At 43.3% G+C, this 13,631-nt stretch overlaps 1 protein-coding gene across 4 annotated transcripts in view; it reads left to right on the top strand.

Annotated features, from left to right (window-relative positions):
* Positions 1-13,631, top strand: part of ANKRD11 (ankyrin repeat domain containing 11) — a 204,085-nt gene that overhangs the window by 156,295 nt on the left and 34,159 nt on the right. For all 4 annotated transcript variants that reach the window (XR_010917756.1, XM_067536732.1, XM_067536731.1 and 1 more), the window contains exon 4: positions 5,308-5,446. Coding sequence is in view for 3 of the 4 variants with exons in the window: in XM_067536732.1 (XP_067392833.1) it covers positions 5,308-5,446 (139 nt within the window). In the remaining variant the exon portion in view is untranslated. The remainder of the gene's footprint in view (positions 1-5,307; positions 5,447-13,631) is intronic.

Genomic DNA, 13,631 nt, shown 5'->3' with positions numbered 1-13,631 from the left:
ACTCCTTTGGCTTGCGCCGTCATTTCTACACTGAGCAGTTGCGTTTTAACACTCAAATTGTGCCTTCAGAAATAAGCAGTAGGAGAAGAGAAACTTGCATACCGACTTCTTTATTTTTATGAGGTTGTCCTGAGCCCTAGCAAATGAGGGCATGTCGATGTCCAAAATGGTTGGGCCGAAGTATGACTATAAATGTTTCCAAATAGTGGTTTTTCCAAGTTTTGCAGTGATTGTCAGCGGGTCTTCATTCTGAGAATCACTTGCCTGGAAAGAAAGTGCCATGTTAGCTCATTATAGCGCTGCTGGGTTAGTTTTTGAGCTGCCACGTCAAGGTGGATATCTCTGGAGGGTGAAAAGGGCAAACTACCCTGCTTGTAATAGGACTGCAGACCTGGAGTTGCTCACTGTGCACTTTGGTTGTTGATTTGACTGGGCTAAGGAATAATCTGGTAGTTCTGATTGTGAGTTGTTGCTTGCTAGTCATCCCTGGCTGTTGGGTAATGAATAGTCAGTCTCTCTCTCTCCCCTCCCCTCCCCTCGTCCTCTTCTCTCCCCCAATGACAGATGTAAACTAATACCTGTCCTGACCTTGTCAGGTTTCTGATCTGTTCAGAATAGTAGCTGGCACAAAACGTGGCATCATTTGTTATTGCAAACTATTTTTATTCACAAGTCAGAAAATAAGACAAAAGTATTTCCAAGCAGAGCATTTAAACAAAATGGTAGTGTATTTATTTTGGCTGCTCGGAATTTTTTCTGGCACCCTAATAACTTCTGCAATGAGGAAAAGCTCTCTGTTTCTTATCTTGAACAAGGCTCTCCTTTTTCTAGTTCCAAATGTTAAGTAATACACTCCCTCTTCTGAATGTTTGTTACTGGCTCCGTCTAACCACAAAAGCAGAGGCAGTCTTTGGTACAGCAAGAGATCATGCTGGAGAGCTGTTAGACGTGGTTCATGGAGTTTAATTTTAAAAAAATCTTTGGTTCCTGAATCCATTTAGTAAGATCCCAATATTGTGGTTGGAACATATATCACAGAGGCCTAACATTTTTAATGCAGCTTTAATATTGCATGCCACTAGTGCATTTAAATGGCGAGAACTTAAGGAACAAGTAAACAAAATGAGCTGATTGGAGTAAACAGTTTTTCTAACCTGCCTGTGTGCCTGTACCAGATAGAAACTAAGAAAGAGGAAGGAGCAATGTACACACAATGACGACAGAGTCTTATGACTCTACTGGCATAATAAGCTATCTGCCAGGATCTTACAAGTCTGATGTAAACAGCATGACTGTTTTTTTGTTTTTGGTTATTTTAAACAAGGGAATTTGTTAGATTCATTTGTCTGGTGATCATCTTGCATTAATTAAAATACTAAGTCTGTTTTATTTAGTAGACTTTTAAAAATAAGGCTAAAATAAAGATAAGGTCTAGTTTTTGATAAAATCTTGAAACCACTAAGTTTGTTAATAAATTGACAGTTTGCAATGTTGCAGAATTAAAATTCGTTACACTAGATTTGAATAAACCAGTTTCTCAAATACAAAAGAAAGTAAAGGTATTTTACACATATATCTTAAACATCCCTGGGTTTCCCTTCATACTGAGATCCCAACATACAGCCATGTACCAGCTTTAAACATTTTGTCTAATTTGAATCCTCTGATTTTATGCAACACAAACTCACCTGGGGTATGTGAGTCTACCCAGCAGCAGAGAGAGTGCTTCCCAGTGTGGGTGGGCAGATATGCACTAGTTCTGCTCAGGCTAGTCCACTTAAAATAGTTATATGGCCACGGCAGCACAGAAAGCAGTTTGGGCTAGTTGCTAGAGTACAATCCCACCTGACCCTTCCGGGTACGTACTCAGGCGGCTAGTCTGAGCCACTGCCTGTGCCGCTGCGGCCACACTGCTATTTTTAGTGCACTGTCTGAAGCAGAGCTTTCATGTGTCCATCTATCCACTCTGACATTCTGAGCCACTGTGTAGACATATGCTTAAATCCTTCCACAAATCTAATTTCTTCTGACTGCTCAACTACTAATTGCTACTCCGGTGTCATCTGCTCCCACCTGACACCTTAAAAAAGCCCCAAACCCCATAATATCTCAAAACCACAAAAAAATAACCAAGGAATATACACGGCAAGGCAATCATTGGCTTGTTTCCCTTGGAAAACAGTGCTTCCCACCGCAGCTGTATTCCCTTCCCTGCATGAATGCAAAATATAATCCCACAACAAAACGTTGTTCATTTTGAGTTGAAGTTGCTGGATTACAGGTCCCAAGAAGCCAGGAATTAAGTCATTCAACCCATCTATACTCTACTCACAGTTCTTGATGCCATTTACACACCACAGCACAACCACATAACCACCCCCTCATCCTGATCAGTGAGCAGCCACCCTTGAACTCCGACCGTCTTTATTGGTTTGTCTATTTCAGTGATTAATCTAGGGTTGGCACATTGTGTGCAGTTCTGTATGTGATTCTGAAATGGCGTGTCTGAGTAAATGAGGAATTTAGCTGGAATGCCCGGGGTGGCTCTCAGACCCCACAGAGCCATGCTGGTCAAATGGGAGGATGGGGGTGGCAAGCTGGGATGTGGTGAGTGAACAGGCAGCGTGAGCAGGGCATTCAGGGGCTGGCATGAGGGGAGCTGAGCTTTGGGAGATGATGTTTCATAGCAGGAATATGCAGACTCCTGGAGGAGAAGAGGCAGGCTAGTGTCTTAGCTCAGAGGGGTCAGAGGATGGACTGCTCATCCAGTGCTGCTACCTCCTCTCCCTGTCACACAGAAGAAGCAGCGCAATGGGGAGCCATTGGTGCACAGTGCAGATGCTTGTCTCTCGCTCTGAGAGAGATCCAGTATGATTGTGAAAGAGAAGTTTGCAGGGACTTTGGTTATTTAGCTAGAGGAACCCAAGTAAATGGGAGGAAAAACAGGAAATTTCCCCTGGAATGCCATACCACACCAATTGTTTCTAGTGTTTTTTGTATTCAGGGTATTTATTTCTCTGCTCATTAGAGAGTATGCTCCTTTGGAAAAAACACCAATGTATTTTTAACTGGTGGATTATCCATGTGACTGAAGCCTTCTATAGTAACAGGGCAGAGGTTGTCATCTACAGGCTCCAAGTTACTGAACTTCGCCAAGGAGCTGCTGATGATTCTAACAGATGTTTCAAGCTGTTCAGACTGAGAAATTCACTGGCCTCTTTCTCTAGAGGAAATCTGAAATAGAAACACCCCCCTGTCTTGTGTTTCCTCACCCAAACACCAAGCCAGAAACATTTTCTGTTGTAGTTGTTGTACATCATTAACTAGGATACCACTGATTATGGTAGAGAATCTGAGGTAACTAGGGGAGGTGGGAATCGTTAGATGTGAGACTGACCGTAGATGGGACACATGGGCTGTTTCAGTTTACGATGAAGGCACTTCCCCCGAAGGGTTGTGCTGGGGCTTTGCTGTCTGATTTTTGATGCTGATATGTACAGAACAAACCATTTTCAGTGTGTTTTGTCTGGCTGGAGTGCTGATCCCTTAAACAGTCAGTAACTTTAGCAGGCTTATCAACTGCCAGAATATTCTACTGTCTTGTTCTGGAAACACTGCACACTACAAGGGAAAGCCCTCAGCTCAGTATGGAGAAGGGAAGGGTTTTAATATTGTTTTTGTTTCTCAGAGGGAAGGTCCACCCATGGTATGCTCTGTGTGCGTGCTCCCCAGACTCTGTCTCCTCAGAGTGCCTTTTCTGGTGAGGGTTAGGAAACCCGAACTACTACAGGGCGAGTTTTGCTCAAAACCCACCCCCACAAATCCTCGCTTGCCACTAGCACTTTGTTTCTCTCTCTCTCATACTCAGATTCTCTGTCCCCACAACAGAAAGTGCTAATTTAATAACTCCATCTTGACTGTAATTGGAGTTGCTACTTTCTCCCCAAAGCATGGTATCCCTTTGCCAGATAAATCTGCCTTGCTTTTCTGCAGTGGTATCTTAGCCTGGTAGAATACCAGGCCTTGTTGGCAAAGTGACTGCAGCCTGCCTCCATGTGTACCTTCATTTAGATGTAGGTTTGGCAGAATTTGATTTGTATTTGTTGATAATTTTGATGGACAACATCGATATTTATTTTAAAGCATTTCAAATTTTTTGATCGATTTTTAAATTTTAAGTTTTGCAAAATTATGGGTTTTAAGCTCTCCCTCTCTCTTCCCCCCCCCCCCCTCCCAATTTTTATCTATTTAAATTTTCATAGTTTCAGGAAATTCTGGGAGGAGGGAGATAATTATTTAGTGACTATAGACAGTGAGATTCAAAAAGTTAAAGCTGTAGAAGTGTTAAAACACAAGCGTTCCACATCACATGTCAAAATATACAAAGCAAATATCATTAAATCAAACTCATTATTTCTCAAGCAGCATTTTTCTTTCTTGGCCTATCCGTAAATTTTGATTATCATTGATGGAAATACTTTTTTCTTCGATTTGTGTGTACAGTGAAATGGTTCATCAACATTTACCGACAAAAATCAAATTCTTCCGGCCCTATATGTAAGATAGTAAGAGCACATTGTTCTATTCACTGCACAAAATATGACATTGATATTTTATTATTGTGTTCACTTGTTTTTTCACAATAGCGACTGATTCTTCTAGCTTAGTTAAGAAATGCAACTAGCTTATTGCTGGGCTGATGGTGTGGTGGCAGCACAACTTGCTGCCCTGCAGGAAAATGAGGTAGGAGTAAATCTCAGTGTCTCCCCTAGGGTCAGTTCCTCACTCTGCGGAGGAGTGTAGCTAGAGGTAGCTAGCTCAGCTCCTAGAAAAGAGATTTTCTGTCTAGTATCCTTGTCTAGCCATTGCACAGAGCAGCACTGACTGGTTTGGAGGTCCAACCTTCAGCCAGAAAGGAGCTTGCTATGATGCAGGTAGTTCTGGGGCAGAGAGAGGTGGGACAGGCTGCTTTTGCCACCAAAAAATATTTATTTCCTTCCTCTCTACAAAAAGATCTAGACAGGTGCCCTTGTAAAGCAACAGGGAGAAGGGATGTCACCAAGGGCTCAATTCATACCATTCTAGCCACTTCATCAGCAGCGTATTCTTAAAGAGAGAATGAAAACAGACGCCTATTTGATCTATTGTAGGAAAAGGAAAATCCCTCTATGACAGAAGATTGTTTTTTCTGGGTAATTGTTGTGCCTGAGCCTAATATTGTAAAAACCTGCACTCGGGCACAAAATGTCCATGGAGGCAGAAGCCCTGGGAGAGACTCTTGTGAAATCTTCTCTCTTTCCTTTCTAGGATAAAGATAAAGTTTCTCTAACCAAGACTCCAAAGTTGGACAGGAGTGATGGCGGCAAAGAGGTGAAAGAGAGAGCTACAAAACGGAAGTTGCCTTTCACTGTTGGAACAAATGGAGATCAAAAAGACTCGGATACAGGTAAGGGAATATGAGCACCACACCACCTAAATGTGGACTCTGGAGCTGGGGAAGTGGTGAGTACGTTTTACCCTAGCAAAAACTGTCCTTAGGTGGCTATATGGCTTTTTTCCTGTATTATTTAAATTTAATTTAATCAAAAGAATGATAAAAGAGACACTTCCTGTGGCTGGCTAGTGATCAGTCCTATCCAGCTACTAGTTAAACCAGTTCATCAGCTGAAACTTAGACTGGTGAGGAAGAAGTACTGAGTCTCACAGTCAGAACTTGTTAAATACTGGGATAAATCTATTTGATAATACTTCGGTGTGTTTATATAATACATTTGAAGGATAATATGTATATGCAGGCATGTCTGTTCACACATGACTGTTGTTTGACTTCAACACTTGATACAGGGCCATGCTATCTTAAATTTGAAAGGTAATTCAGATTGGCTTGCATATGTGCACTGTCAAGGGAATGTAAAACTGGTGAAAGAGCTTAAATGAATGGCAATAAATAGAGTTGAGGATGGAGAAATGATTCCTCCAGAAGGGCAATTTTAGCCCCAGTTTTATGTAACATCTTTATTAATGGTCTAGAAGAAGAGATTAGCTTGCTACTTTATTTGCAAGTAATACAAAATTGGGAGATGTGACAGCCATGGAGGACGGAGAAAATAGTACAAGGGATGTAAAGAACTTAGAAATATGAGCATGAAATAAAATGATTCAGTTTGTAAAAATGCTGGTTAGTTAATTTGGGGGAAATAATCTGAAAGATGCATGGTAGTGTTGGGCAAATAGTAAGATTAGCATGGGGAATTGTGGATCACAGATTGGTTATGAGGTTGCCATGCATGGTGGAAAGCAAAACCAATATAGCTTTTGGCTGCCCATGCATGAGGCATGCAGTCAGAGATCAAGTATGTGATAGTTCCCTTTCACTGCTGAAACAGTGTCTACAGTCTGTACTTGAAATACTATCTACAGTTCTAGTCACTTCAGCATCAGCAATCAGCACAGACTGTAAAAGGAGATCAGAAAAGAGCAGCAAAAATTAAGATAAACTAAACCTGTATAATTCAGATGGATGACTAAGAAGTCTGAGATGAGGCAAGTCGGCAAGCGACTGAAAGGCAAAATCACCTGAGAGGGAGAGGAGGAGATTAAGATAGTCCAAGGGTCACTAGATTGTACAAAACCCCTGTTTATACTGCAACAGGTATTAGGAGATGTTTTCCATCTTCTCTGATCCCTCACATATAATTGAACTGTAGCACTAGACTTATACATCAAGATGTTCTGGGGAGATACTAAGCAGAACACAACTCCACCTCTCTGCAGTGGGATAAGGGCTGTTTATATTTACTTTTCCCAAGTTAAGTACAAGGGTCAGAGTCTGATATGACAAGGTATAGTCTGTGTCACATGTTCAGTATACTGAACTATTGACGGATGTTGTTTGGTTTAAAAGTTTGTAAGGCTGGTTTTAAAAGGGTGTCCGGAGCCTGTTGCTAGCATATTGGGGGTGGGAGTTTTGTCAATTGGTTAATAAGTAATGTTTGGTTTGTTTAGGGTTAGAGTCAAATTTCTGTGGGTTTCATCGTGCTGAATGGCAGTTTCTTGAGTAGCAGAACTCCCTGTCCTGGGAGACAGACTAACTTTTTGAAACTACCTTGTTAAAGCGTAGCTTAAATTGATTGCTATTTTTAGGTATGAATTGTCATTTCTGCATTCTTGGCATATAGATGAGTAAATACATCATAGAGGTCACAGTAAGCTGCGAGAGAGGGGGCAGCCCCTGGACACTTGAGAACAGATAGTGTTACTGCTCTGAAAAGATGGGAACTTTACTCATTTTCGGATCTAAGCAGTTTGGGGTCTGGATAGTATTTGGCTGGATAGATTATTCCCAGTGTCCTGGGTTATGTCTGACTTGAATGAGTTTAGGAGTCTGACCAGTGTGGACAGGGATGCTGGGGGAAAGGGAGTTAAGCCCAGTGGAAGAACCTTCACTGCTGCTTTTTAACATTTAAATTCCCAACCAAACGTATTTGGGGGGCAAGGGGAGTCATAAGATCACTGTAAGCAATTTCAGTGACAGTGTGACCATAAAAATTATTAAAATTTCATTGTGGAGCTCTACATTTATTGCCTTTCAATGGTGTGGAGCGGTAATGGTCTCAGTTTTCAAGACGAGGCTAATTTTCGGAGGGCTCCAAATGCCTCTTGAGATGTGAAAAGGAAGTTGGGCTCTTTGTCTTGTACCTCTACATCCTGCATAAACTCAGCAACCAGCCTGTAATGTGAGCAGAGGAGGGGAATATGATGCTCCTGCTGTCAGCAGCCTCTGCACACTTGGGGAGATTCTTCCTCTCCGAATTTTCCTGCTGCCTTCAGAATGGCCATTGAGCACCACCACACAGGCTGCCTGGAGGCCACTTGCCTCTCCTGTCTTGGAGCTCCTCCCTGCTCCCAGCAGGCCTTCGACTCCACCCCGTTGTGACACGGACGCCCCCTCAGGACACATCTTCCCCCTTCTCCTGCAGAGTTGGTCCTCGGGAAAGAGGACGGGAAACGTCAGTCTCACTCCTAGTCGCGTCTCATCGGCGTAGCTGGGCCGCTGCCGAGCTGGCACTGACACACGCAGCGAAATGACCCCCCGGTGTCGGTCAGGAAGTAGAGCAGGGGCTGCAAAATGGTAATTCAGTCTCACAACAGTGCATTTAAGTGACACCCTTCGAATACTGAGAAAGTGTGGGTGCATTTCTAACAACCTGTCTGAGAGCCCAAAGAGAGGAAGTGACTCAGTCACTGGCTGGGCCAGGCAGTTTTAGGTAGATGGTGCAGTGCTCCGAGTAACATGCTTAGCAAAAACATGCCGTGTTTTTTCTTGATTCATAGAATCAGACATTTTGAATGGAAAAGGCTTGTTTTCTTGTCATCCCACTTCTGCCTTTGGGGAATTGCACTCTACGACACGTTTTGAGTTTAGGATCTGACTTGCAGTAGATGGGTAGCAACGTATTTGTGCGTGTACAAAGGTGCCCACTTACTGCCCCCAAATCCCCAATTTATTTTCACGTGGCCAGATAGGCATTTATCTAATCACGCACATCTGGTAACACACACTCAGATGTCCCAGCTAGTAAACCACTGAAAGTCAGGCCTTTGAGGTCTCAAACCATGGGCTTCCACCACACACACACTCAACATCCGTTAGCCATCCTCCCTGTTTCTCTGGAAGGATTCTGCTTGTCTGGATCCTGGGGGGGGAGGGGAAGGAAGAGGTTTTTTCCCAACTTTGATTTTCACTGTGGTGAGAAATAGGGATGTGCAAATTTAAAAAAAAACCCAAAAACCGTTTAAACGTTCTAAAAACAGAACAGTTAAAGGTGTGGGGAGGAGGGGAGCTGTGCTGGGCCCTGCTCCTCACTGCCAAGTGAGAGCTGCCTAGCTGCAGCTCCTCCATGCAGAGCCGCAGCTGGGCAGCTCTCGCTGGCAGGGAGCTCAGCCAAACCCAGCTGCGGCTGTCCCTCGCTCTGCACTTGTGGGTGGAACTGTGCTGGGCTCCATGCCTCCCTGCGAGCCAGAGCAGCGCCCCCTCCCACCCTGTAACCGCCCGGCCCCCCCCCTCCCCCCAGCTCTGCGCCTGCTGCAACCCAGAGCTGTCCAGCTGCTCTGGCTGGAGTTCAGCTGCGGCTATTCCTCACCCCGGCTGGGCTCCGCATCTCCCCATCCCCACTGGGCTCCCTACCTCCCGCAAGCCAGAGCAGCCCAGCAGCTCCCCCTCCCCAGAACAAAGGAAATCAGCTGTTTAAAACCTTTAAACAGCTGATTACTGTTTAAAGGGTTAGGCTTTTATATCCTTAGTGAGAAGTCGGATTGCAACATCTCTGTTAACAAAGCCCGTTACACAGTTGACATCAGTATATTTACATAATACAGCCCTATTTGCTGGAATTCAGTACATATTGTTCTGCTGTTTTTGAGGATGTTTTTGTCTGTGTGTTTCATGGCTGTGATGTGAAATTCAGCCCTAAATATGTGGGAACTGAAATTAGGAGGACAGGTCTTTCTTTCCTCCTGCTGTTGGTGGAACATTTTTCTCTTTAAAAGTTGAAACAAAAATGGTGACCCCGTTGCCTGGATTTGTAGTGATATTTAGAACTCTAGGCTTGTCTTTTTCGTATGTGTATCTGATGGTATCTTCTCAAATACTTCTATTCCAGCTTTGCTGTGTAAAGTAAAAACTATACATTTTGTTTGGCAGTAGGTGTGTATACTCTTTGCAATAACCATTGTTTGTTCACATCTCTGTTTCATCTTTTAAATTGAAGGTGACATTGAACTACAGTTGCCTCGGTGCTGATTGGTAGCAGCCACTATTAGGTACTGTTGCATAGTGTGTCTAGGTGTTTTTTGTGTTTGCCTGCCTGACTGTGCAGGGCGTGGGCAGGTGTTTTAGTCCTTTAGGCGTGGGCACTAAGTGAAGGCCTATTCTGTTCCTTTCCTCTGTTTATTTTTTATTTGTGTCCATGTTCTTCTCCTTTCTTCAGCCCTGATCTTGCTACCTCTTCCCCTTCCCCAGCAGAGTGCAAGCTGTTGTCTACATCTTGGTTTCCAAACCATTTATTCTCTGTCCACTAATGCATTAAATTGCAACACCCTGTTTTAGTTGCCACTAGAGCAACTTCCGTCATCTTCAGCGAGAGAGTGCATTTGCTGGGGAGACATCTGTGCTGATCCCTGAATCATATTGCAGTGGGTGCTGTTGAACAGCAGAGCAAGTCACATGCCCTTCCTCCTACCCTCCTCCTGCAGCCTACTCTTTGAATTTGTTTGGAAGCATGTACTGCTCGTAGAGCACCGATGTGTTCAGAAAGAGAGCAAGTAAGCAGTTTCATTCTTGATCTGTCTTATTTGCAAACCCCTCCCCCCAAATCCCACAGCATGACATTACTCTGCCTTGATTCAGAACCAAGCACTCAGAATACCACACAGAGGATTTTGTTCACTTACTTAAACATTCTTGGCAGGGTTTGTGGAAGATATTACTTGCAAGCATTGTTTTCAAATGTACAGTTTTGGTACAGTAGGGCCAGTGTTAAACCTTTCTAAATTACCTGCTTCAAAATGGCTCCTAGAGCAAAAGTTCTGGTTCCAGGATCCCATGCAATTAATCACATATATTATCTTTATGTTTTTTTAAAAACTACAGAACAAATTAAGCCGTCAGCTTAAACTCCTGAAATGTTACGAACTCTGTGCTTGTGGGAGCAGCTTAGCAGCTTCTTCTGGAGACTCATCTCCTGCATTGTTCTTCACCACTCTTCTTGCTGTCCTCGGACTTGCACTTTAGCTGCTTCCCCACCCAAAAATTGCTAACCGCAGTGGTTTTCAACATGTGATCTGCAGACCCCTGGGGGTCCACAGACTATTTCTAAGATTTCCGAAGGGGTCCGTGCCTCCATTCAAAATTTTTAAAGGGTCTGCAAATGAAAAAAGGTTGAAAACCACTGGTCTAGAGAACCTACATTTTTCAGTTTATATGCAGCTATATCTAGTATACGATGTTGCTTGTTACATCCAAGGCAGCATAGAAAAAGGCCCAGAGAATAAAACCAATCTTTCACCCGCTAATGCTAAGTCTTGCAGCCTGGAACACCTCTTCATTGTGCTGAAAACAGCAGTTGGTGATTTCCAAACAAATTTTGCTACAGAAAAGAGGGACAGGAGAGGAAGACAGTATATTGAAGGCTAAAATAGATGTAATGTGAAACCACCCAGGGGTGAGATCGTGAGAGGTGGGCAGCAATTGAGAATTAAAGAAATTAAATTCTTAGCTATACTCTTCCTGATGCCCATGTGTGGTTTTGCAGTGAACTGCTAGCTGAGTCATGGAGCTGACTCAAAGGCACCAGACTCTTAATTACAGAATTGTATGCTTTCCATCTTTTCTGTGTGTTCATATTGTATATGTAGCAAAGCAACGAAGAAGTGCAGTGTATTATCATTAACCTGTTTTCACCACTCTACAAATGCTGTGTACTGCATTGGTATTGCGGCTAAAAGTTGTTCTGAAATGCACAGTTCAGAGAAAACTCCTTAAATTTACTGAAAACAGTTTGATTTAACTTGGAGATTTAAGGCTGTTGCACTTGAGACCCTGGCTTCTGGCAGTTGGAAGATGCAGCTGTGGTTTCCAGATCCTGGATCATCAGGGGGTATGTTTTAATAAAACCTTCAGAACATGCTGGTTTCATTCCAGCCCCCCAGAGCAACCTAGGTCAGAACACAGCATAGAAGATTGGCAATGTCTGAAGTAACGTTAGGTATCCAGAGCTACTTACTGGTGTAGCAGTAAGCACCATTCTTGAAATCCATGAGGGTGAGATGGGGATTATACTAAGTCTAAAAAAAATTCATGTTTTACCTCCTGTGTAGTTGAGCATTTTCTCTCGTTCTGAGGTTTTGTTGGGGCTCAGGACAAGTCTAAGTTTTTTTCCTATCTCCATTTCGTTTCACTGCTCTCCTCTGCCTTGTTCAAAATCTGTAGAATTGAGGCTCTTTTATATATGTTTGAGGTGCTGACCAAGTCATAGTAGTAAGACTAGAAGATCAAAGTACACTTTGCAAGCTTTGTTCAGCCTGTTTACAGATTCTGCTATTGCTAAAAGATGTCTGCAGCATGGTAACCAAGTGTAAACTAAAAATAAAGGGACAGTACAGCATACATGCAGTGTGGTCTTATGCCTACTACCTATCCCTTTGGTTTTATTGCAATGTGTATTGCTGCTCCACTGTGGAAAACAGTAACGGATTAAACTGATGTAACATTTCGCCTCCAACAGTATTTTGACAATAGCTTCATGTAGTAAAAAGTCCCCAAAACGTTTAAGAAATTCCAATGTAAAGAGAGAAAAGAGTTCCGATTTAAGAAACATGGATTGAATCAGGCACATTTTTCGCTTCACATATATTAACAAGCCTCACAACACCCCTGAGGTAAATTATGGGATGTATGGATCGGTCCAGCCACTTCTGAAGTACAATGCCGCATCTGCTTACCAGTGCAGAGCAGCATTTCGCAGCAGCTTGAGATGGGAAAGGAAAGAAGAATCCCACATTTAATGGAAACTGCAGAGGGAATCTTCAGTAGGCAGAATGTAATTTAAAACCAGAGTGTGGTAATCTGAAAACTGCTGCCCTTAGACCTATCAGGCCAGAATTGATCATTAACCTGACTCTTCACCTATCAGTCTAGCAGCACCAGCTAATGACAGAGCAGTAGCTGCTGGTGCCTTTTAAACCTCCTTTTTTCTATTGCAACCCCAGTCTGTTCTCTGCCTCAAACACAAGCAGTTGCTGCGTTCAGCAGCTCCATTTGGGCTGGAAGAGGGAATAAATGATGCATGTTTTAGTAGCATTGAGGCTTCCATCATGAGGCCCCTCAGCATTGCTTAATCATTGCTGTGGAAGCAGAGTTGATACTAATATCACTGCACACACAGTGGCTCAGCACTGCTGTTACGACTGCATCTGTGTGAGGGAGGTGGTGGTAATTAAATCACAGAAGCACCTAGAGCCTTCCACCAAAATAAAACTCCATGGTGTGTACACAGGGAAAAAGACCGTCTCTGCCCTTAAGAGCTAGCATTCTAAAAACAGGACAGACGCAGACATTAGACAAACAAGAAATAAGCAATTTGTCAAAAGTAAAGAACTGGTAAATTATAGTTGTTGCCAACTCCCACAGTATTTGGCGGTGTTCTTCTTAAAGCCCTCTCCCCTAGAGTCAGGTGATCATGTGACTGAGAATCTCAGCTTTTATTTAAAAAAAAATGGTTTCTGGCCCTCCCGGTTATGGAGAGAAGTTTGAAAATGTGACCCAGGTGGACCCTAAAGGCTCAAACAAGAAGGCAAACAACAAAAATCCTGTTTTGTTTTGTTTTGAATTGGATGATTTTGAGGCCTTGAATTATGATTTTTTAAACTCTTGAGGTTCCCTGAGCCATGTTTCCTCCCCTCTGTCCAGCTGTCACAGTCAACCTCCTGCACTGCCCTCAGTCATGTCGAATGTCCCCCCTCCCACCCTGCACTTTCCTACCGCCACCGGAAAACTCTCAGCTTCAGTAAAGGAAGACAGGCAAATGTCGGATCCACACTGCCAGACGTTTCTCAGCTCCTGGGGAAGGGGC

This window comes from Emydura macquarii, unplaced genomic scaffold (genome assembly GCF_026122565.2).
Source record: "Emydura macquarii macquarii isolate MOO-44397 ecotype Brisbane River unplaced genomic scaffold, CSIRO-AGI_Emac_v2 contig_3647, whole genome shotgun sequence".
NCBI classification, from domain to species: Eukaryota; Metazoa; Chordata; order Testudines; family Chelidae; genus Emydura; species Emydura macquarii.
Note: the sequence above shows the minus strand (reverse complement) of the source record. Positions and strands in the feature narration are given on the sequence as shown.